Here is a 24,234-nt window from a genome sequence, read left to right as displayed (position 1 = left end):
GAGCTTTGTCAGTGCGTTAGCGGTTTCTGCCAGTCAGAATACAGTGCTCTGTGTCTCAGTATCAGCAGTAATGAGCATCTTTGGCCCTTACTGTTTTTATAAAGAATTGTAAGCACTTGGGATGTTTGAAGCTGGTGGTGATTCACTTAAGATTGTTTCCATTTATGCAGCCATTGCTTTTGCCTTTGTGAGATCCATGGGATAACTTACATGTGGCCACTTTCTTTCTTCTTTCATCATGTTCTTGTCTTCCTCTCCTTTCTGATGGCCAATCTCCTAGTGTGTATAGGAAGAAAAATCCCTTTAGGAAGTGTGAAGTGTTCAACAATATATGGTTAGCACTCTAGTCCAGAGACCCAAGCCCTTTGAGTGTGCTTGATGTCCAGTAGCCCTGGGGAATCTAGACCTTAAAACTACACTTGCTCATGTAGCTGTGAAAGGTTTTATAGTGTTATGTTCCCCCTCATTAGTAAAACTGAACAATCTGAGCAGATTCTACCTTGTGTCTGATTCTATATGTGGGTAAAAGCAGTGTTTCTTTGAGTTTTTATTGTTTTCTAAATCCAGCCTGTTTGTCAGAAGAATTCATGATCACATCATACAGATTTGTACGGGGGATTATTTCATACAAACTCATATATTTAGCATATAAAAATCACAGGCAGAAATCAAGAAATACAGCCATCATTCTTATTCCTTTTTTTTTTTTTTTTTTTTTTTTGTATTGGTTACTGTTGCTCATTATAAATTTCACCTCCAGCAGTTTGTTTTTCTCTTCACTTATGCAGAATGCTAGTTCTTTTGAGTCATACTTGTCATATTTCTTCCCACAGCTAAACGTTACTGTAAGAATTCAAGTCCAACCAGCAGCACAACAAGCAGTTATGCCCCTAGCAGCAGCAGCAATATGAGTTGTGGTGGAGGCAGCAGTGCCAGCAGTACCTGCAGCAAGAGCAGCTTTGACTACACTCATGACATGGAGGCAGCGCACATGGCTGCTACTGCAATTCTGAATCTCTCCACCCGCTGCAGGGAGATGCCTCAGAACCTCTCCACTAAGCCTCAGGATCTCTGTGCAAGGGTAAAAATCAGTAATTCTGTTTGTTGATGAAGATTCGTCTTTACTGCACTAGCTTTGTGCCTCTGATAGAAAGAAGAGTGTTTTTTTTTTCTTTCTTTTACTCAAAATTAACATAATCTCACGTTTCTGCTAAAGCAGGGAAGAAAAAAAAAAAAAAAAATTGCTGTCAAGTATCTTGGGAAAACCCGATCGGTATATAAACTGAAAGCATGATAGCATGTACTCCCTCATTTTTTAATTTGTCTCTTACTAGTAAGATCTGTAATTATAAAAGATGTTTGAATTGCTCAAGTGGTATTAATTGCACTACAGATTTTTTTGCTAAACACTATCTGATTCATACATTTTGTGAGAAGATCAAGATTTAATGATATAATTTCATTTAAAAGTTGTATATGAGACCTAAGGTTGTAAGATCTATTAAAAAGAAACCTATGCTGCTTGTATGTTAGAATTTCTTGCCTGTGTATAGTATCACAATTCTTAAGTCATTGCATTAAGCATTTGAAACAATAAATCCTCCAGTACATGTGATTTCAAAGGTGCTTAGCAGGTGCAGAGTCACTGATGTTCTGCATGTTCATAGTCTCAGTATGTTATGAAATGACCATGGAGACAAATAATAAACATTGTTAAGCTTTATATACTAAGAAAAACAGTATGCTATTAGCATTCAGTAAAGATTTAGCAAAAGATTTGTTTTTTAATTTTAAACATTACTTTTTGATAGCTATTTAAAGACTCGTATTTAATATACATCAACAAGCACTACAGTGATACCTATGGGAGACCACTAGATGGCTGAGTAGACAGATGCAGTGCAGTGGGAAGATTTTTATTGTGCTTATAAGAGAGATTTTGAGCTGGCAGACATGTTCTTTTCTTCTTCATTTAGACAAAGGTTTCTTTACTTTCACCATGTAAAAGCCTCTAGAAGGTTCATAGGAAACTGAACCCTTAGCAGTAGATACTAGCAATAGAACCCAATTTAATCTGAAATGGTTGGTGACTGTTTTTCAGATGCTGCTTTTTACATTAACTTCTTTAGTAATATTGAAGAGGTAAATCTCTTTCTGGAATGTAAAAAATACAGTTATTCTATATCAACACAATGTAAGAAGTTGGAATAAAATACCTTTTTTCTTATATGTTAAAAACAGAAGGTGCTTCTTTCCTAATGTTTTGCCCTATGTAAAATCTGGATGAATGACTCCAAGTGAATTAACAAATATTTTCTAAATAAAACTAGCGGGATAATATCAATTGTATTTATGTTACGAGAAAAGGCAGTAATTGATCAAAAAGTGATTTGCATTCACAGTGCTTTCCTGCAGCTCTTTTGTTACCAGAGGGAGTCTCTAGACATACAAGAAATCAGTAGCATTCACACTAGTTTTGAAACCAAATTTCTTGTGCTTCGCTTTTGAACAGATCAGTGATTATTTGTGGGCAGTTTTATTTTATTTGCTCTTTTATTTTTATTTTTTTTAATTCATTTTTGTTTTAATGTCTTTTTTTTCCCCCTCACCTAAGAATATGAGACTATACTTTTTTGTTTCTGTAATGGAATAAGTCAGAGCTTGTACTCACCCTATATTTTGCAGTACCTCAGTTGCCACAGAAATTGTCACACCTATTATATTAGCTAAATTTATTCATTATAAAGGCAGATACACAAATTGCTAATACTCTTACATCTGCAGTGAAGGAACAGTGAAATTTAAAGGCATTTCCTGTTCCTGTACCGTTGCCAAATTGTCCAAAAGACTTATTTTGGTGCTCTCTGTTTCTTCTTAATTCCTTGACAGTATCTATTCAAGGAATGACTGTTAATACTAAGTACACAAAGAAACAAATTTATTTGATGCTAGCTACTTTTTTTCCACTCTAATCACCTGGACAAGAGTCAGGACTTTAAACAAGAATTATGCAGATATTAACTGAGAAGTATTCACCTGTCACAGAGTAGACGAAGAAGATAAAGACAACAAGAAAATACCTTCAGAGATTTCTCATTTTCACCTGTTTTTTTTTTGCACCTGTTTTTCTGGGTAGTGGGAGAGCATAATGAAGGCTCTTGCCCTGTTCCCCCAAACATCAGATTAGCCATTCAGGAAGAAATCTACTAGAACAGCGTTAATGTTGTGTAATAGCATCATGCTATGTGTGGGAGGGGGCTCAATGCTTTCAATCTATACAGGAATGGAAACACATTTTATTATTCTGCTAGGCAATCAAATATATTGAAGAACACAGAAAGGTAGCAGTTTGATAGTGTGAAGCTAAATTAACAATATTTTTCTTCTTTTGACAGAATCCTGATATGGAAGTCGATGAAAATGGAACCTTGGACCTGAGTATGAACAAGCAGAGGCAGCGAGATGGTTGCTGTACCATTTTGACACCACTGGAGCCAATGTCACCACAACGACAAGCTGTGATGAACAACCGCTGTTACCAACTGAATGAGGGTGACTGCTGGGACTTACCAGTGGACTACACAAAAATGAAGCCCAGTAGGATAGATGAAGACGATTCCAAAGAGATTAATGTATGTCTTTTTCATTTAATCGTTCTCATTCAGTCTACTTTTTGTAATCCATTGTATTTCTGATATTTGGGGGGTAAAAGGAAACAATACGTGTTAAAATGGTGGTTTTCTACCAAACTACTTCTGCTGGTTAATCTTTAGGAATACATCATGCTGACACACATCCGATCTGTGACTAAGTTCCATAAGACAACATTTGGACCATGAATTTGAATCATGTTTTCTAACAATATCATCTTTTTAACAAATATTTTCTGCTGAAAAGATGTTTCACTTTATCCAGATTATGATATTCTATGTAAGCAAGTTGACAGAATTGTGCAATACTGGGATAATCGGCTCTCAAGATAAGATATCCCACTGAATCTGAAAACCATAAATGATGTGCTGAATGTTTGAAAGTATGTATTGCTTAGAAATCAATTTAAACAAAACCATCAGACTGTAATGTAAGCTTTAAACTATTTCAGCTAATCTTCTAGATTACTTATGTACTCCTGTTAGCTCTATGTGTGAAAGTGCCTGTATTAATGAAGTACTTTGTTTAAAGAATTATACAAAGAAGGGGTATTTGAAATTGGTATTACTTTTCAATTCAGAATACTAAGAAAACAGCAAGACTCTTTAAACAGAAAAGGCAAATAAACAAAATAAGCTAGTGAATTTATGTTTCAATACTTAGATCATGTGGGATGTGTTCTTATGTGAGCCAGGACACTGAAATAAACCTGCTGACAAGTTTTAATGCCACTGATTTTGATCATCAAATTTCAGCTCTTATCCAGTGTATAGCTTACAATGCTACATTAAATATTTAATAGATGTTTGGAGACTTCAGTACAGTGTTCTTTGTTTTTCCTTGGTGTAAATTTAAACTATTAAAATTAGGCTAATAATTTGTGTGTGATAGATTTCAGGCCAATTTTAATTAAAACTAAGTTCAATGCCTTTGACACATATGACAAAGTAACATTTCCACTGTGTACTGCATACATTCTATCTCTTGTATTAGTCACAGTTCTGCTATTAATTTCACTGGAATTAGGAAATCTATCTTTATCAATGAAATATGAGGTGAAAAATACAATATGAAGTGTTTCTCAGAGCAAACATAATGATACATTTCTGCTGTGGTGTTTGTAGCACCATCTGCAGGAATCTCTGAATCAATGCATTTAACCACTTTGTTGCTGAAATAGACGGTTTTGAATTACTGAGTGCATCAGTAATGTTAATTCTAAATTATATAATTACATTTTGCCAGACAGATCCACTGAAGTTTGCTCCAAACTTACAGTTGTTAAATTTGTTCCTATTTCATCTTTGGTGTGTTCTAAACTACTAAAGTTATTAAGATAGCTCTTTGGTGAATCAGATGCTACACTTATTCTTTATTCCTATTCCTCAGTTCTGCAGTGTCTTTAGAAAAAGTATCAACTACTTATCTTAAATGAAAATAATACATCAATTATATAAAAAATCAATGTTTTGCTTTTTTTTTTTTTTCTCTTTAATTAAATAGTCTAATTAATCCCCCCACACTGCAAAGACTGCATCAGAATATGCAAGGACTTTTTAAAAGTTTGATAGGTGAAAGAATATGAAATAATTTCATGGTTTTTCTCCAATGAAGTAAGATAAAAAAGGAGATAATCTCTGATGACTCTAATTTGTAATATTTTATGAAAGTTGTAACCTCACCTAGCTGAGACTAATGGTCATATATTTGCCTGTAGCCAGAAGATTTGGATCCTTTCCAAGAGGCACTTGAAGAAAGAAGGTATCCTGGTGAAGTTACAATCCCAAGTCCTAAACCCAAATACCCTCAATGCAAAGAGAGCAAAAAGGATTTAATAACGTAAGCATAATGTGAGGTGAAATTATTTTTCTCCTTTTAACCTTTTCTCTCTTGTCTTTTTTAAACAAACAAGTACATATACGCCTTGCAGTATGAGCATGCAACATTTGCAGCATATAAATGTTTCAAACTGCCAGTTAAGTAAAGTGATAAGCTAATGTGTATTTGCTTGTTCTTAATGATGCTATATTGTATTGAGACGCCATTTTCATTTAATCCTGTTCATTTTGCAGCTTTTCAATTAGGATGCTTAAAACCCCTTGCAGTCATTGCAGCTAAACTGGAAACAATGAAACTTTTAAAAGCTTTTTTTTTAAACATACTTACTATTTTGGCTGTTTTTGTTTTTGTTTGGTGGCAGATGTCCAACACCAGGGTGTGATGGGAGTGGTCATGTGACTGGTAATTACGCCTCACATAGAAGGTGTGACTTCATTTTTTTCATGGTGGATTCTGTCTTTTCAATTTATTGTTTTCAGCTTACCTCAACAATGCTGTCAAAGTAAAACGTTGAACTATGTGTTAACCCTTTGAGTAGTATATGTTGATCTTAAAAGCATGCTAATTTGTGTGTTGTATAAGCGTCTTTTATTTTTAAATAGATTACTAAAATTTCCAAAGCATTCTCAGCATTTAAGTAGTTAACCCAGGAACCACAAATATTTTTGTTACATTTTACTAGTTTATAGAGAAACAAAAAAAGAACATTTACAGTATGTAATTTTGGAAGTAATGTTGATATCTAAATATATTCAGAGGGTTAACTATATTACAAAATTCAATATTACAGCACTTGCCCCATCGCTTTTCTGCATTACAAACTTTTACTTTTTAATTTTTATGTTGTGTTTGTTGGGAACGTTCAATTAATGAGAAGATTAATTTACTTGTCTGTCCTACCATGTCTTACAGTTTGTCTGGATGTCCCTTGGCTGACAAAAGCATTCGAAGTATGCTGGCCACAAGCTCACAAGAACTCAAGTAAGATATAAAGAACAAATATTTTCCTTATAAATATTTATTTTACCACAAACAGTGTATAGTTACATCAGAAATTAGAAATGCAGTCTATCTGGAGAGCTGCTAGATGCTGCGGAGGTGGTTGATCTGTGCTTCAGAAGTGTGTGAATTCTCTAGAAATTCCATATAGGCTGGGTCTATACGTAAATCTGTTGACGTAGTATTTTCTTTTGAGTATTCATTAAGTGATAGTGGTGAAATTCATCTAGATGTCTGAACTCCAGTTCTTTTCTGAACATTTGAATTTGCTAGTTAGAACAGAGAATTCTCACAAGATTAGACTGATGAAATACTTCTGACTACATAACTAGTGAAATGATATTCCTCAGAGTTAGACTAGAGGGGAAAGGAAACAGTCTGTTTCTTCCTAAAGCTTGCATAATCTTCCCCAGGTTTGTATCACTGTTAATGGCTTAATGCATTTTCTCATTTGACTGTTTCTTAGTGTCAACTTAGTTATTCCCCTACTTAAAATGCATTCCTCACAATTTTCTTTCAGTTCTTTGAAATGACAATTGTGAGCCTTGAGACTTAAAGAATTGTGAAACAGGTTCAATTTGTCTTCCTGCACCATGTGCTTGATTGGAATTCTGAATGTTGAAGAACTGTAGGGTTTGTAAGTGCTATGAGTTAGTGGTATTCCTGAGATGGCAGTATGGTTAACATGGAAAGATTTTCATATGTAGCAAGAAAAAAATTGAGTAGGAAAAATATGAATGGGTAGCTTATGGTGCTATGCTAAGCATTATTCTGTCTTTACCATACATTATTGCCTTAACTAGGATTTCTTGAGTTCAGTACTTTGATGAAAAAACAAACTTTAACTTGTGGGAAAGATAAGAAAGCAAGCATGAGAAACCTACTTAAGTTAGATATCTCTCTAGTCTTATTTAATCTAGTCACTAAGTGCAAGGAAGAGGTACAAAATTCACATGTATTACCCCTCCAGTCTAAAGTTACTTTTTTGAACTGTCAGTTCAGATCGTATTGCTATCTTTTGCTAGAAGACAATGTGATATGCGAAAGGAAAGGCTGTAAATGAGGTCACTGAACATATATATATATATATATATATATATATATATATATAATCATAAGCAGAATGTGGGTAAATAACCCCAGAGAAACTCAGATTTTGGCCTGACTTTTTGGTTGGCATGTGCTGAAGATGATCAGGGAGCTGCAATTACATAGATAAAGCTGTTACATAGACAAGACTGTTGGGGCAGCCAGCATAATACTTTAAGTACATACTTCGCTGCTTTAACCCTTTATAAAGTTTAGTTAAGTTGGGAAAGTGCTCCGGGATGATCCCGTTCCTCTACTTTTCTCAGATACCTACAGTCAAGCCTACTTTATGTAGACCAGAGAGAATAAAAGATTGCTTGAATTTGATTCCCACTCCTTTCTCTACCATTTTCTCTACCTATTTTGAAAGCAAAGAAAACAAGATTAAGTCATACTTAAAATTACAGAAACAGGTTTAACTAACCTACAATTCCTATTTAGTTAGGAGTTATTATCGTAGTACCTACTGCACACATTAAAATGCTAATTAAATTAGTACAAATTTTAGAAAGTCATAGAATTTTAGACAAGCTAACTTAACTTGGATCTCTTTTGCGTCTTCATTACAAGGCAAATCTTCATTTTCTGATCACTTATTTTTCCATTGAATAACAAATAGTATGTTGCACTGAACAGACAATAATAACTTCTTAAGCAACTAATGGATTTCCTTTGTTTTCCTCATTATCCCATGTGTGGCCCCGTTTGTTCTTCACTGCACTTTTCTCAATCTGTACTTTCAGGATATGACAACTAATTCACTCACATACGTGTCACTAACACCACACCCGAGTGTTTCCTTATTAATATATCTTGGTAAAAAGGGGATTCATTTATTTTCACTTGGAATTTATTTTCACCTACAATTATACACTGAAATAAGTCAGGGTTGGTATTAACACCAGTTTAAAGTGAGAAAATCTAACCATATCATTTTAATTGCTCAATTTGATACTTACAGGACTCACCTAGCTCTTCACTCTACAGAGAACTATATATATTCAAGGCCAACTTCCCAGTGAATTCTCTTGGAGCTGTGGGAATTAGGCAATTCTACACAATGAATGGTTCACCATTTGTGAAAAGGAATGAGCTGTACAGAGAAAGCAGAATAGAGTCTGGTGATCCAGAACAGCAGTTACTTTCTCTCCCCCCAAACTCTTTATACAGTCCTACCTTCCACTCGATCCAGTTACTCTGTCTTATTTCCTTTGTCATTTTTTTTCTACATTTCTCCATGTTTCAAGCTTCTTGTCTCACCAGCCCATCCCCTGTTGCCATCACATTAATATTCTTATTGTTCTCTGCTACTAAGCCATCATACTGAAGTTGGTACAAAGGCATATATTCAAAAGCAGGGATGTAGGAGTCCTATGGATGATAACATCCTTTATACAGCTCTCATTTCTGCTCTTCTTCTCTGCCTAAGAGGGGAGGAGATGTGATCATGTAAATGATAATGCATATGGGCACAAAGCAGCTAAACCAAAGCTACATAAGCAACTTTGATTTGGGAATTTTTAAACTGTGAACTACTTCATTTACATTTGTTATATTTTTGTGTGAAAGGTTTGGGAGAATAATTTCCTTGCTTTTAAAAAGAGCAAGCTGAAAAGAAGCAGAAAGTCCATAATGTGGGATCCTACTGGCATCTTGAGGCTTTTGGTGTCTGCTGTATAGATCACCTGAAGTACTGTGATAGAATACAGCAGTGAAAGGTGTAGCACTCTGAATGGATTGACACCAGAAGGAGGTGGGGAATGTTGCTAATGCATTTCATAGATATTTGCTGACAGCAAAAGAGGAGTGAGTATCAGCAGATTTGACTCCTGCCCTGGGCTTTACAGAGGAATATAAAGGCATTTTTTATCTGCATCCCAAGCCGAGATCCCTTCTGTCCTGCATTTTCCAATCTGTACTGTTACTGTCTCTCCATCTTTTATTCCTCGTTCTGCTTTTCATGAATTATTTCCAGTCATCTATAAAGAGTTCAACCTCTTCAAAATTTGTGATAAATACTTCTCTAATGTATATTAGACAATGATTGTTAGTTTAGCATAGAGTTGATAGTGTAGTGTAGTGACTTTTTGTACTGCATAATTTGGAACACTTTCATAATTTTTTCAATTTGCCATATAGCTCAGTAGCTCAGTAGAGAAAATATTGCATTTGTGCTAGTACAGCCTTTATATCATGTCCTACTAATCCACAATATCCTGTGTGTACTGTAACAACACAAATCATAGTGCAGCTTTCTAACCAGAATTCTGCTAGCACATTGGTGTTGTTGTTTTTTTTTTTTAACTCCTTCATAAAATAAAATATAGCACACACCTGAGACTTCAAATAATGCTTATGATCTAGTCATAATCAAAATAACTGAATCAGTAAAAGTTAGAAAAAAAAATCTTCCTGTGTTGCCTTTTGGTTATTATAGCTCTAAAAATTCCATCACTCACATTTCCTGGCTTGCAGAAAGATGACACTGTCACTCAATTAAATTGTTCCAGGGTTATCCTAATTATTCCTTACCACCCATACTTCACTTTAAGACTTCTTGTTTATTTAAGGCTGTGAAGATTATGTGACTCTCCTCTTTTATCCAAAGTTCAGCTGAAAACTTCTGTCTTTGTGCATAGTTTATTGACAGGTCGAAGCACTTATACAGCCTGGTCAATGTTCTCATTGGTGTAACAAAATAGAAATAACAAAATAATTTATTTGGTTTTAATTCTGTTACTGGTTTGATTAAGAGTTTCTTCCAAACTTTAATATTTTGGTTATAATGCTTGTGAAAAGCAACATATTGATGAGTAAACTTGATTATGATGGCAAAACAATTAACCACCCATCTAGAAATAGCTAGTAATATTAAAATATTCGTAAGTTAAATCCAGTTTAATCTTACCTTGAAGCCTTTCCTAATCATTTTTCCTTATTAACTGCTTATTGTAGAAGTTCTTCCTAACACTTACAGAACTGTAATCCTATTGTAGAATTAAAAATACTATAAAAAGGCAACATTTGAAACACTTTTAATAGTATTTAAAAGAAAAAAGAATTAAGTAAATTTTTAAATCAAATATTGATTATCCATAAATCAATCCCAGACAACATGCAACATGCTGACAGAACATTTACACTTAGATTTCTGTTAACCCACTAATCAGAGAATGTAGCTACCAGTGAATACAAGGAAATTACAAACTTAGTTCTGATCCTACTTTAATGAAAAAATAGCAATTCTTTCTCAGAGGCCATAGGTAGCTAACTATTAGCTTGGACTACTGTCAAACTAACTGTCAAATTATCAACATTTACCCTTTGTCCTTTGGTTCAGTTTTCTGCCAGGAAAACACATTAGTACTTATACTCAAGAATCTGAACCTCAAAAAGATTTGTAGTTCAACCAAATTCAACAAATCTTTATGTGTAGGTGATACTGTCATAATATTCCAATATTTCAGACCCACAGCGCATGTCTTTATGTAGATACTGCATGTCATTATTGTTTCTGTGGTGATCATCTTTTGGCATTACCCTATGGCACTTACAGGGTGGAGAACAATCTCATTACCCTCTATGCAATGAAGCCTGAAAGCTTTTATTTTCCATTTCTCTTCTTAACTGAAAATGTGGAGCTCAATCTATTTTTATACAGTCTCTACAATAAAGTAAGATTTGGAATTTCTGTGCCTCCTTCTTTCCATTTCACTCTGCACTCATTTCCATATGTTTGGTAGTCATCTTCTGCTCTTTCTTTTATCTTCTCTTTATCCTTGTCTCACCATTTCCAGTTGTGTCATCCTAAACTTAGTCCTCCATGAGGTCCAGATTGAAAAGTGAGCTTCTCTGATGTTCTTGTTTAATCACAACTTTTCAAGGAGGAATGTACTGCATACAGTACAGTTTTCTGGATAGAAAGGATATTCTTAGCTTACACTTACAGGGAAAATCTTCTATCTTAGTATAACTTTTAACACTCACTTTGTATTGGTGTACCAAATAATTTTATTGCAATTTTCTCAACAAGATCTAGCAACTGGGAAGAAGGGATATCCTCAATAGAGATGAAGAAGCTTGTGTTGCATTTATTGTGATTAATAGTACCAGAAAAAACTCAATTTAGTCAGCTGGGAAAAAAAAACAAAGCATAGTAAAAAAAAAAAAAAAAAAGATATATTAATAAAACACTGTAGAAATATTCCCATCTTTAGACAGATAACCAGACTATTACTGGGCATTGATCAGTACCTATCCTCTTAAAGCCTTGATAGCTCTCCCAGTATGCAGTCACTTTTCTAGTCAGAACAGTTATTTCTGCAGAAATCTGTTTAGCTGCTGAAGTGCCTTCTCCACCCACAACCTATGTCCATTGTTCTGGAAGCGTGTACCTTTGTTGTTTCATCTGTACAGGAGTACTATCTCTTGCCTTGCCTGCCTTCCCTTCCTAATTCCCTGTTCTTATCCTATTTAGCCTACATCTGTCCTCCTATAAGAACTCAGTAAGACCAACATTTGGAAAGCTGTGACCCATTATACAGTTTTAGCTCACTTTACTCTTAGAAAAGTTACCCTTTATTGTGAGAAAAATAACCATTTCCATTGTTATTATCACTTTTTTTTTCCTCTTTCCCAAGTTTTCTACTGTTTATGTCCTCTTATTTATTTATTCATTTATTTATTTATTACTATGTGATAAATTGTCATTTCAGTTTTTTCTTGAATACTAACATTGTTGAGTCTAGTAAGTAATTATGTTGTGTAATACAATACTTATTTGATGTTAATTATGTATCCTTTGGATCTTCAAAAAATTTTTAAGTTCCTTGATGTTTTATCTAAGTGGAAAATGTGGTTGCAAGGACCAGACATTATGTATTTGGTATAAAGTTAAAAATGACTAGAGTGAGTCATTTGTAAATAATAGTATTTCATTAATTTATCTGCAATGTTATGATAAAACAAACCGGTTTATAATGTGTTATTAAATTAGTGTGCAAGTCTAATTTAAATTATTAAAAACAAAACCAAGGAGCATAGATCCCCATTATTAGTTCCCCTGTAAAGGATAATCTTTCCCATTTTGTTCAACTAGATCCTTGGGCCAAGTGAAATTAGGAATCTCATGTGGTTTCAGTGGGTTTTTTTTGCATTTTTGTTTCCTGTATTTATTGCAGATTTCCACTTGGATACCTTATCTTTGATGGCAGCATGCATGCCTGGCCAGAACAGAACACCTTGGGCTCTGTTCCTGCACTTCTCAATACTCAAATGGGCACTGTAGGTTATACCTAGCATTTCCAACCTCATGTTGTGTGGTGTTATGATAATGTCCTTTGTATAGAAACCCATCATCTGCAGCAACCTCATCTCTATAGTCGCAATAAGTTTTACATATGGAAGTGGCTGGGCTTTTTTTTCTGTTAGAATAACTCCATTCAGACTCTGGTAAGGTTGAGTCATTCCATTTTTCTCACTTAAGTTTGTCAACTTTTGTCTCTAAAATGAATAATACTTGAGTTCTGTTTACATAAGACCCTTCATCGTTGTTTTCATTACTAAAAGGTAGTCTTAAAAGCATGTACTCTCTAAAAAGCTCCTTGCAAGCCATCTGTCTATCAGTACCTCTGATACTGTGAAATGTTCCATGCAGGCACAAAATTGTTTGCATGAAGCACCTTGCAGAATCAGGGCCTTAGTAAGTTTTCAATACTATGAAATGCTCTGGAATTAGAGGCTTTAATTTGCACAATGGCAGCTAAAATATTTAAATAGCTTCTGGCCTCTTCCTTTTCTTTATGCACTTAATTATTTAAAATAAAATATATTGTTAGCTATACTTCTTCTGCTGTTTGGATTATAATCAGTGTTTAAAAGCATTTGCTGCTTAGTTTTAAACTGGAATAGTCTCAATTCAGATGTATGTTCACTGAATTAGAGTAATTTTTATTCAAAACAACCTGTATGACTTAAGTTCGCTTTCAGAAGGAATGGGAATCCACAGCCCTTTTACTTCTATATGCCTGTCTTTGAAAGTGGAATTTAGCATCTGCAATAATGACTTAAGCAGTTTTAAATATACTATCCTAAGTTTCTAGGCTCTTTGCTAATCACCAAATGCTTCAGTGTGAATGCTTATTTGACGGTTCAGTTTAATTTTCAAAACTATTCTCTTGTCAGTCATTCCATGCAGTCCCTAAGCAACTATTCTGAGGAGCACTTAATTGTGATTATCTATGAATTTGTTTCGTTATGTTAACATGCCCAGTGAATCTCTCTAAGGCCTTCTTGTCTTGGAGTCTTTCCATTTGTGCAGTTGCTTTTGCCATTCTTGGGTTTGGTTATACTTCTTTGTCATTGAATGTGTCCCACATCACTTATCTCATTCAGCCCGGCATTTGCTTGTATTCAATCCAGGGGTCTTTTCTTTGGCACAATTTGGTTATTGTGCAAACTCCCATTGTGATGTTGATCATTTTTTGCTTCAAACCAACAGACCATAACCAGTTACTCATTCCATCCAGATCCGCAAAGATCTGCAACATGATGCTGTGGTATATCCCAAGTGCTGAGGCAATCCCCATGGGAAGTTGCATAAACTACACAGTTACTTAAAAGGAGAATTAAAAGTGCAATGTTTTGCATTTCTGTGTTTGGTCAGACTTGCCAAAACCCTTAATATGTACCACAAAATAGAAGTAATTTTGTCACTTGAAGTCTTAAATATGATTGTCTGGATCCTCAGTTGGTGTAAATTAGCATAGCTCCATTGCCTTCAGTGGAGTTACGCTAAAATACAACAGTGATGATCTGGGCAGATGCCCTCAGCTTCTCTCTTGGGTTAGCATTCATGTTTGATTGCCTTATTTAAATCTTTTGAAGTTATAAAATCCCTTGCATTGTTTCTTAGAATGGCCAATTGCTAACTCGATTTCTCAGTGTCTGTATCTGCACAGTAACATCTAATTTTGCCTTGCAGTTAAGTTCATCCCTTTATTTTTTATCTGAGTGCTATTGGGACTTTATGTGGCACACATTTTTTGCAGCACTGTAGTATCTCTATCAATGTCCTATATCCCTAAAATTTCCCATACCCCTCATAAACACCTCATCATAATATTCTTTTACAATATTTTTGTATTCCCAGTAAGTGGAGTTTACATTTGCTCATCTGCATGTAAAAATTGCTCTTCTACCCTAACACACACAGAATTTCCACTGCTTCAAAGTCTATTGGTTTTTCTCCTTTTACAGATAACGACACAGGCTCTGTCAGCATGAGCTTACTTGGTGTATACTGTCTGAAACAGCCTTAGATTTTGAGGGATGTTTTTACACTGTCCATCATCAATTATTTTTATATGCTTAACTATGTTTACACTGCACACAGCCCCAGCAGTTTCTGTTTTCTGTAATAAAAAAAAAGAGAAGAGGACTGCTGTATAAGCACATTACTGTTTTTATTTATTCGTATTTTGGACTGTGGTCAAAAGGGAAAAAAGGTAGAGCCTTGAAAAAAATCTCTTTTTTGTTTTTCAGTGCAGTTTTCAGATGTATTCCATTTGTACAGACTTATTAAAATGATTAGCTGTAAAGTGGACAATCAGAGTGATATTTAAAATGCCACCTTCAGACTTAAGAGTTAATACTGTGCTGAGATGAAAGGAATCTTGCTCACAAATTTTTAGGCTGCAGTTTAATGGAAATGTCATTAAAAGATGATCATATAAATACAGTATATTCAAAAGAGATTACTGGAACACTTTTTCTGCAGTAAGTAGCAAAGGAATCAAAGCATACAGACAGTTTATAAGAAAACCAAGCCACAGTTGTTCTTTGTTCTCTGTTTTGTTTTGTTCTTTTTTACAGGTAAATAGCTATTTTTTCCCAGGCCAGACAGTCTGACACTTTTCTTGAACACATAATTTGCACAAAAAGCATTTGAAAGCAGACACTGTATGAAAATCACAACTTGCTCATTTTGCCTGCTATTCTATGAGCTTAGGGATTTTTTGTTTCCTTGTATAAGCCTGATGAAAGCTAAAAGAACAAAATTGACCCTGTGTTAAATGCAGTCTGAATGTTGAATTCAGCTTAGTAGGTAAACTACATATAATTTACCTTTGTCCATATGATCCAAATCTGTAATGCAGATACTGGCACATGATAGATAGAAACACGAAATGCTATCTTGGCCATTTCTTAAAAATATTTATATATATATATTTTTAACACCAAGATTATACTTTAAAAGGAAATGAATTAAATATGTGCTATTTTAATTACTGTGCATTTCAATAATAAGTTTGGATATAAAAGCTGTGAATGTTGTCTGTGCTGGACACTGCAGAGATACATCGTGTTTTTGTCACCCTTTAGGAAAAGTTTTGAGTAAATTATGAAAAAAAAAAAAAAAAAAAAACAAAACAGGAAAAAAACATAATATATTAAAATAACTGAATAATTTTTTTAAAAATGATAGATTATGAGTTTCTTCTCAAGGCTTCTCCAGGAACCATTGTAGGTGGTGATTTGTTTTCCTCTGATGCACTAATCAAGAAACATCTGTCAGGAAAGCGTAAGTATGTTCCATAAGTATAGGTGCAATGGAGGAGGGGCAAGAGCCTTGTTTTTGAATAACACCCATGACAGCTGTTGTGACTTAAGTGTGCAGAATCTGAAAGAACTGAATTATTAATTATTTTTTTCTTTATTATTTAAAACCAGCTGAAGTTGAATCCTCAAAACTCATTCACAGAAAAAGACCTTCAGTGTTTCTGAGGCAGTCTGAGACCTGATCCAAAGCTCTCTTAGCTCAGTGGAGCACCAACCTTATTTGGTTTTGCATCTGAGATCATGTTCAGCAGTTGCAAAAAAATTGCATTTAATGGAGTGAGAACAATATTACAAGGCCAAATTCCATGCATAGCTCCATGAGCAGAATTCACACTCCTTACGCTTTACAAAAGCAGTTTCAGGTTGATATAATAATAGATGAAGTCCTATTAAATCATTACTTGTTTTAGAAGAAAACATTTTTAAGGTATTAATAAAATATTGGTAAAGAAACAACTTTTGTTTGAATTCTATTTGATAGAATAAACTTTCTCAAACTAAAACGTGAATAATATTTAATGCAAGTGGGAGGTAATTGTCTACCAATTTCTATACATATCTTCTATCTAAAATGAAATGTTTCAACAGTTTTTACCTGATTTTAATTCAATTTTTTGCGAATGTTGATATTAACTGTGCTGAACCCACACAAAATGCTATTGATTTACAAATACATAATAGGTAAACGCATCAGGACCATTTATTTACAATTTGTGCAAAATATCTTAGCAGTGTTAATGTAGAACAGTCCAAATGTTTTATATCTTTGTATAAATCTTTATGTAATCAAAAATTAAGTGGAAATGTCTCTAGGACAAAGAAAAATGTTCTGTTAGTTCACATCAGTGAAAACACTTTCCATTCAAGAGTAAGGTAACTATAATGAATTTATGGTATATTTATTGAAAGGGTGATTTCTTTTTTTCTAAGACCAGATTCATTCATAAATTTTCTTCAGCATAAAAAGGGGAAATAGGTACTTATCAAAACATTGTCAGTAATTAAACTCTGTGTGAGAGGTACAGTATAGAAGTACTAGGAAGTAGCAGCCTATAGCAGATATTTCTGTAAGGTGCAGTTTGCTGGCTAACCTGATCCACTCTCTTTCATTTTATCTTCCTGAGATGCTATAGTCATCTTGACGTTTACAGATTTTCTGTGACTGTATGGATGCTCAAACTGGAATTCTGCCTGTCCCTAATTCATAAGATGCTGTTCTTCTCTGTAGTGTATAGCTGAGAAACACCTCTCAGTTAATCAGGACAGATAATTTGTGTTTCAGCTGTATTCCTACCCATGTATTATTCTCCCAAATCCTTGTCAGGGGGCAGTTAGCAGGAATGTTTGTGAGGGTCGTGCTTTAAGCAATGAATAAAATCATTTCAATGTAAGATGTAAACATTCGTCCTGAGAATAGAAAACCTGGAATAAGGAAAACAGTAATCAAGAGAGTAAGGAGCAATAAATACTCGGGGATATTTGGCAAAGTTGTTATTCTCAGACTTAAGGCTGTTTTTCTAATTCTAAAGAGCATGAGAGATCTGAACTCCAAGGTATAAAAGGGCATGAGCACTTCTTTCTGACTACATTCCTGACCGTGAACAAAGTGTTTCTGGGAGAGAGAGCTGTTTTATACACTGCAGTATGCAGCTTCCAGTGCCCATGTGCTGTGCAGCCATTTATCCCTGTTTGTAACCTCTGGCCTTTCCAGCACTCTGCACAACTATTTATTAAGCTATTCCTGCAGCTATTAGACTTTGAAATTAAAGTGGTTCTTTCATGAAATGTTTTCAGTATAAACCAAGTTTGCACTGCCTAATCTTATGGGAGTTTTGAAAGGGGAAATTGTACAAAAGCCTGGGCTTTCTGCCTTTGTCAACTTTAAGGAGAAAGTAAGGAGGGCCAAAGAAAGAAAAGACACTAGAGAATATCACATGACAATAAAAAGCACAATTCCTTTTCAAATGCTATAGTTAATGATACCTTGGAACATTCTTATTAAGTTGGAATTATTACTTAAGTGCTGTTCAAATACAGTCTTGGATTCCAGCTTAGCTTGGAACAGTTTTAATGGTCTGATCAGAGTTTCTTGCCCTCACTGAAGGGATGTCCCCTTTGTTCACATTAAGTGCAAACTACCTCATACAGTCTGACACACTAGGGTGAAATAGCACCCATTTCAGGTAATTGAATACCATTCTAAAAGCTCCCTTATTTCTCTTAATGCTGCCCAGACAGCTGCAACATCCTGTCAGGAGGTACAGGAAACTCAGATGCGGAGGAGTAGAAACTAGGAGTATCATCTCAGAGTTCTGAAAGTTTGGAGTGAAGTTTGGCTACCTCACTGAGAATTTCTGAGCACTTATTAGCTCTGCAAACTGGACTTCATAATCATGATTTTTAATTAATTTTTTTTTAACTTCTTAATACAGAAGAGTTGGGTGATGTTTGATCATGGAGGGATGGAAATAGAGTGGTTGAGCTTAAGGTAGCATCTGTGCTTTATCTTACAGCTGTGCACTTCTGAGAGAGCTTTTGCTATGCTTTCACCACAGTCTCCTGCCAGGTATTTGTAGACAGAAGTAAGATTGTTTCTTATACTTTCCTCCATCATCATCAGCTTTTGCAGCCTCTTCTATGAAGTTCTCCAAGACCCTAACCATTCTGCTGTATCGCTCAGTAATACAGGCTTGCAGCTCAGTGTTCATATACCTCAAAGTGCTGGGAAAAGTACAGGATATTGTACCCTCCTAAGTATTAGTTCATTAGGGCTGATTTATTTCCACTGTCAGTCTTCTGAGACTACCTCAAAGCAGTAGGATGGCATACTCATAGGGATGGGCTTACCCATGCCCAACCTGACCCCCCTTGCAGATACAGCTTCTTGTCTGGACTTGCACTAAGAGTTTTCCTTTCAGCGTACCAGTGAACCTTGCTTAACATTGTAGGGCTTAGGTAATTTAGGGCTCAGGCAAATGGTGAGGTTATGTTTAAAAGTCAGCGTATGTGGAACTTGAGTCTGTCCCACCAAAACTTACAGCATGCCTGAGAAGCTGCTCAAAAATGAACGTAAACTCGTAACAGTAAATCGGTAAACTAGATTTTCCTTAGCTATACTGTTCATTAGCCTTCTCACTAGACCAGACTGCTTCTCACAGTCTGATATAATTCACATGGTATTTTCACATTTCCTCACTTGGGCTTCTGGCAAATGTTTGTAGGCCTAAAGGGAAAAAGCTGTTTATTTTCATAAAATGAAAGCTGAAGGATTTCACTCTTTTGCTGATGACTCTTCACCCCCAAAACAGAAAGTAGTACCTCTGCTTCAGCTGTCTAGGGAAATGAAACCCTCAAGAGTTAGTTCCCTTTTCCAAATGTTAATGTGTCCTTGTTAATGGAACGTACATGTTTTCAGATAGAAACCATACATTCAGGTGAGATTTAAAAGTCCATCCAATACAGGAACTTTATGGTAAAATTGCTCTTCTTCATGTTGATAACAGGTATAGCATAGTGGCTGTGTATGGAACAAAGGCTAAATCTTAGCCTTAAATACATAGTTAGTCTCATAAACACATTTTACACTAAATTAGTGTGCTTATCTTATCTTATCTTACTGAATATGCACTGAAAAACATCTTAATTGCTCTTTTGAAGCAGAAGCTGTTAATGGTGTGAAGAAGATTCCAGCCCATTACATTTGCTGTCATTTAGATGGTTTTTTTTTTCTTCAAAACTTCTGAGCCCTCATTCTCCTCATTATATATTTCATATAACTCAAAAATGTTTACAGTACTATTCATGTACAGTTTTGCCATAATGCTAGACTGAGAGAAATATTTAGAGATGGTACTTCTGTTTCTTTCTATATTGCACAGGCTAGAAATACACAACTGCTCTTTTAGGCTCAGTCTTTCATACCATTAATGTATTATGTATTAGTATTAATGAACTAATTTGGAAGAGAATATATAGATTGAATCTCTTCATGCTGTTATTCTTTCCATCCTCTCCACTCAGCTTTTCCTTTCTCCTTTACTTTAGATCCAGCTGTCTCTGTTGCTCTGCCTTTCTCTTGATGAATTATGTGAGAGCGTACAAGTTGAATGGTTATGTTCAAGTGAGAGACAGATAAACAGAGTAACTAAAGAAAGGCTAAAGCTGGGTTCTACCCATTCATTTCCAAACATTAGTGGTTTGTTAAGGCACAGTCTATTGAAAGTTGTTAGTTTATTTCCTTTGCTTTTAGGAGTCTAATGTGATAGCTTTTCTAAGTGTTTCTTGTGGAGTTTCTGAATTTCCTGAGTGTTCTAGATATATGAATTTTGAAGACATCCAAAACCTCTAGGAAACTCAAGAATTTGCAGCTTCAAGGTCATACTGCCATATCTTTGGTATTAGTATCACCATGGAGAAGATACACAAAGTATGGAAGAGTACACCGCAGTGTAGAGACAGCAGATCTAGAACTATGATACTGGTAATTTTATGGTGTTCAAAGCATCCAGCAGGCTACTGACCCAACTGTAATGTAAATCTCTTGTCAGAGAAAAAAACCCTACTTCAGATAATTTACTTTTCAAGTATTCAACATCTGACATATTCTTTATTTAATTTTGTACTAAAACTTTCATTTACTTCATAAATAGAAGTACTTGGCCAGCTGTAAGATTTTTTGAAGACAGCTTGTAAGGTGAAGAATACCAGAATAGTAAAATACCTGTACTACTGTCTTCAAGTGATCTGACCAATTTTCACATGTAGGAATTGAATGAAATCATGTGTCTATTGGTTGTTCTGCAAGCCCTGATTGGAAATATTGCTATGCCTTGACTAAGTGGTAGATGCTCCTGAGGGGCTACCCATTTTAAAAGGTCAATCAGGAATAAGATGCTTCTCTTCAGAAGCAAATCTGTCCACCCCAAATTACTGAAGAAAAGCCTTTAAAAAAAAAACAAAAAACACACCTTATTTTGAATGAACTTTCGAGCAAAGGCTTGAAGAAATCTACTATGATACAGCGAACTTGAACGGCTTTGTTCCTAGCTGTAGAGTATATTGTCTTTGGGCTGTCTCCTACTGTGTTTTTCTCCCTGATGCTATAATTTTATGTTATTTTTTCACTATAAAAACGAAGCTTTTTTCAAGGAATGATGTGTTTGGAAATGAACTTTTGAATTCGCATATGTTGGAATTGATTCATTCCTGGTGCTAGGAAGCGCTCTCTGTTGCGAGGAGGGGATGTGCAGCTGGCCAGTGCTGCCTTCAAGGCAGGCGGTGCTGTCAAGAGAGAAAGTGTGGGCAAGGTGCCCAGGGAGAGAGCTGAATCACAGCTTCCCTCCGGCAACTTCTGTGAAAGGAGCACCCCCTTGGTAGCACACAGATGTGATTTCATATTAGGCACTTAGCATGCCTTTGGCAACTGGTGTGTTAGGGTCTATATGCTGATGCTAGATGTGAGAACAGTGGGCAGCACTGTGACGCTTGCTGTGGGGAAGCTGGGAAGTCCTGATGGCTATCAGAACAGGCAGCATACAGAGGCGGTAACTGAAGGTACAGGATTTTTTTTTCTCTAAAGCAGTGTAATTAATTTAAAAGTGTCATGTCTGTCTGTGCGTGTGACTGCACAACAATATTTTAAATGCCAGCATGATGCATTTTAGTCTACTTACAGGAAAATGGATTTCCATTTAATTAGAAAGCAAATCATGTTCTTTGTCACGCGCACACAGTTCAAAAAAATGAAATGCAAAGCAGATAGTACCAGGAGTTAAGGACACAAAAATCATACAAATAATAAAAAAAAGAAGTCAGGGTGTTATTAAATTTTACCTAAAGAGTATGCAGTCAGCCACCCCCATTCAATTGCTGGGGATTTCTAGAGGTAAGGAGAGAGACAGCAATCTCCCAGCAGAGATGGAAGTGACTGAAGTTACTTCATGAATCCTCTGAGCCAAAATTATTTTATCTCATGCCTGGACTAGCTCCATAGGCATCATTCCTCATGGATAGAAAGACCACACAGCGAATGTGGTAACAACAAATCATTCCATTCCATACTTCTTTCCAATTTCCAACTTAAATTTCTCCTGGTATCTTCTAAGAGGACTTGGGAGTGCCCCATCAGGAGTGATCCCTGACTGGATCTTCTGATCTCCTGCCCATAAATACTGGAACTTCACTGGATCCAGTATCAGTGCACAACTGAGAGGATGAATTTTTCTCAGTTCACTCATTTGCTGTTCTAATACTGGAGGAGGAGAGAGTTGACTCCATTGTTTTTCCTCAATTCATTTTCCTTTATATCTACACTTTTTTTTTATATCTACATTTCTTTCATTTGAGAATTTTGTTTTTTATTTTTTATTTTTATTTTCCTGCTACCTGCAAGAAGGCCTTTCTTGTCAGTATTCTGCTTTATAACATATGTTAGCAATATTTTCCATACGAAAAAGTAATATGTGGCACTTTTGCTAAAGCAAAATATGTGCGATTAAGTACTCCTTCTTGTTAAGCTGAATACAGGAAACAAAATATGAACCTAAATTTAGCTCATTTTTTATTTTTGGCTTACAATGCATCTTTGTGAAACTTTGATATTTTTAAGCATGTAGCTTCACTTTCTTTCAAAGATATATTTGTGAGGAATAGGTCACAGGTTTTGCCTGGAATTTGAGGCCATAGATTCAAGATCCACTAAGATCTGCATACTTTATTCCCAAAGAGTTTTTGTCACCTCTTGAAATGCTCCAAATGAACTTCAGACAAGCTAAGAATAGTTGTCAGGAGCTCTTATTGCTAGCATGATTTTACACCTTTTGAAGCCAATGATAAAGCATACAAGGACTTTAATGAAAACAGAAGAGTATAAGGTGCAGAAAACAGGAGAATGTAAGGTTGGGTCAGGACAATCACAGATATGTTTAAAGACTGGGAGAAGAACTTCTTTACATCAGCTCTACAGAGAAGGACTCGGGAATTCCAGTCGATCACTTGGAAAACCTTGGTGTGAGTCAACAGTGTGTGCTTGTAGTGTGCTTGCAGCCTGGAAGGCCAACTTTATCCTGGGCTGCATGAAGGATGGCCAGCGGGGAGAGGGAGGTGCTCATCCCCCTCTTCTGTGGGGGCATCCATCTGAACTACTGTATCCAAACCTGGAGCACTCAGCAACAGAAGGATGAAGAGCTGTTGAAGTGGATCCAGAGGAGGACCACAAAGATGATCAAAGGGCTGGAGCACCTCTCCTATGAAGAAAGGTCAAGGAAGTTGTGCTTATTTGGAATGGAGAAGAGAACGCTCTGGGAAGACCTCATTGCAGCCTTCCAGTATTTAAAGGGAGCTTATAAATATGAGGGAAAACAACTTTTTACACAGTCTATTAGTAATATGACAAGAAGGATTGCCTTTAAAATTTAAGTTAGATGTTAGGAAGAAATTCTATACTCAGAGGCTGGCGAGACACTGCAGCAGTTTACCCAGACTGATTGTGGGTGCTCCATCTCTGGAGGCATTCGAGGCCAGGCTGGATGGGGCCCTGGACAGCTTGATCTGGTGGGTGGCTGTCCTGCCTACAGCCATTCTACAGTTCTGCGATTCTGAAAATGACTCACTGCTTCTTGGCAGTCTAGAAATTCTGAGTTAAGGTTTCACAACAGTGTTTTCTCCCTTTACACAAAGTATATGCAGACATTTCAGCTATTGGATAGGGCTGGAAGCAGTGAAAACAAAGGGAAAAGATAAATTCAGCAGCTGGAAGAAAATAACAAAAAGACAAGAATGATGATGAAAAAAGAAATAATGGAAAGAAACAACAAAGAGAAGAAGAAAGAACTGTGAATGCTGAGGTTATTAGAGATCAAGTAATGAAGAACGAATAAGAGAGGAATAGAGAGTGGAGACCAGAGAAAGGAGAGGGAAAAAAAGGTGTTAAAGAGACAGAGAGAAAATTGGAAAGTGACATAAATGATAATGAGGCAGGAAAATGGAGGGTACAGGAAGTTGGAGCCAACCTCTTTTCAGCGGTTCACAGTGCCAGGC

General features: G+C 35.6%; 1 protein-coding gene across 6 annotated transcripts in view; it reads left to right on the top strand.

The window, feature by feature from the left end:
• Nucleotides 1–24,234, top strand: part of MYT1L (myelin transcription factor 1 like) — a 300,604-nt gene that overhangs the window by 243,238 nt on the left and 33,132 nt on the right. For 5 of the 6 annotated variants that reach the window (XM_090136335.1, XM_090136340.1, XM_090136339.1 and 2 more), the window contains 5 exons: nucleotides 834–1,081; nucleotides 3,396–3,632; nucleotides 5,369–5,490; nucleotides 5,852–5,914; nucleotides 6,403–6,471. In XM_090136335.1, the coding sequence (XP_089992461.1) occupies nucleotides 834–1,081; nucleotides 3,396–3,632; nucleotides 5,369–5,490; nucleotides 5,852–5,914; nucleotides 6,403–6,471 (739 nt within the window). The remainder of the gene's footprint in view (nucleotides 1–833; nucleotides 1,082–3,395; nucleotides 3,633–5,368; nucleotides 5,491–5,851; nucleotides 5,915–6,402; nucleotides 6,472–24,234) is intronic. The other variant, XM_090136341.1, reaches the window with a different exon arrangement.

The sequence above is a fragment of the Phasianus colchicus genome, chromosome 2, assembly GCF_987193195.1.
Source record: "Phasianus colchicus chromosome 2, bPhaCol1.hap1.1, whole genome shotgun sequence".
Classification (NCBI taxonomy): Eukaryota; Metazoa; Chordata; class Aves; order Galliformes; family Phasianidae; genus Phasianus; species Phasianus colchicus.
Note: the sequence above shows the minus strand (reverse complement) of the source record. Positions and strands in the feature narration are given on the sequence as shown.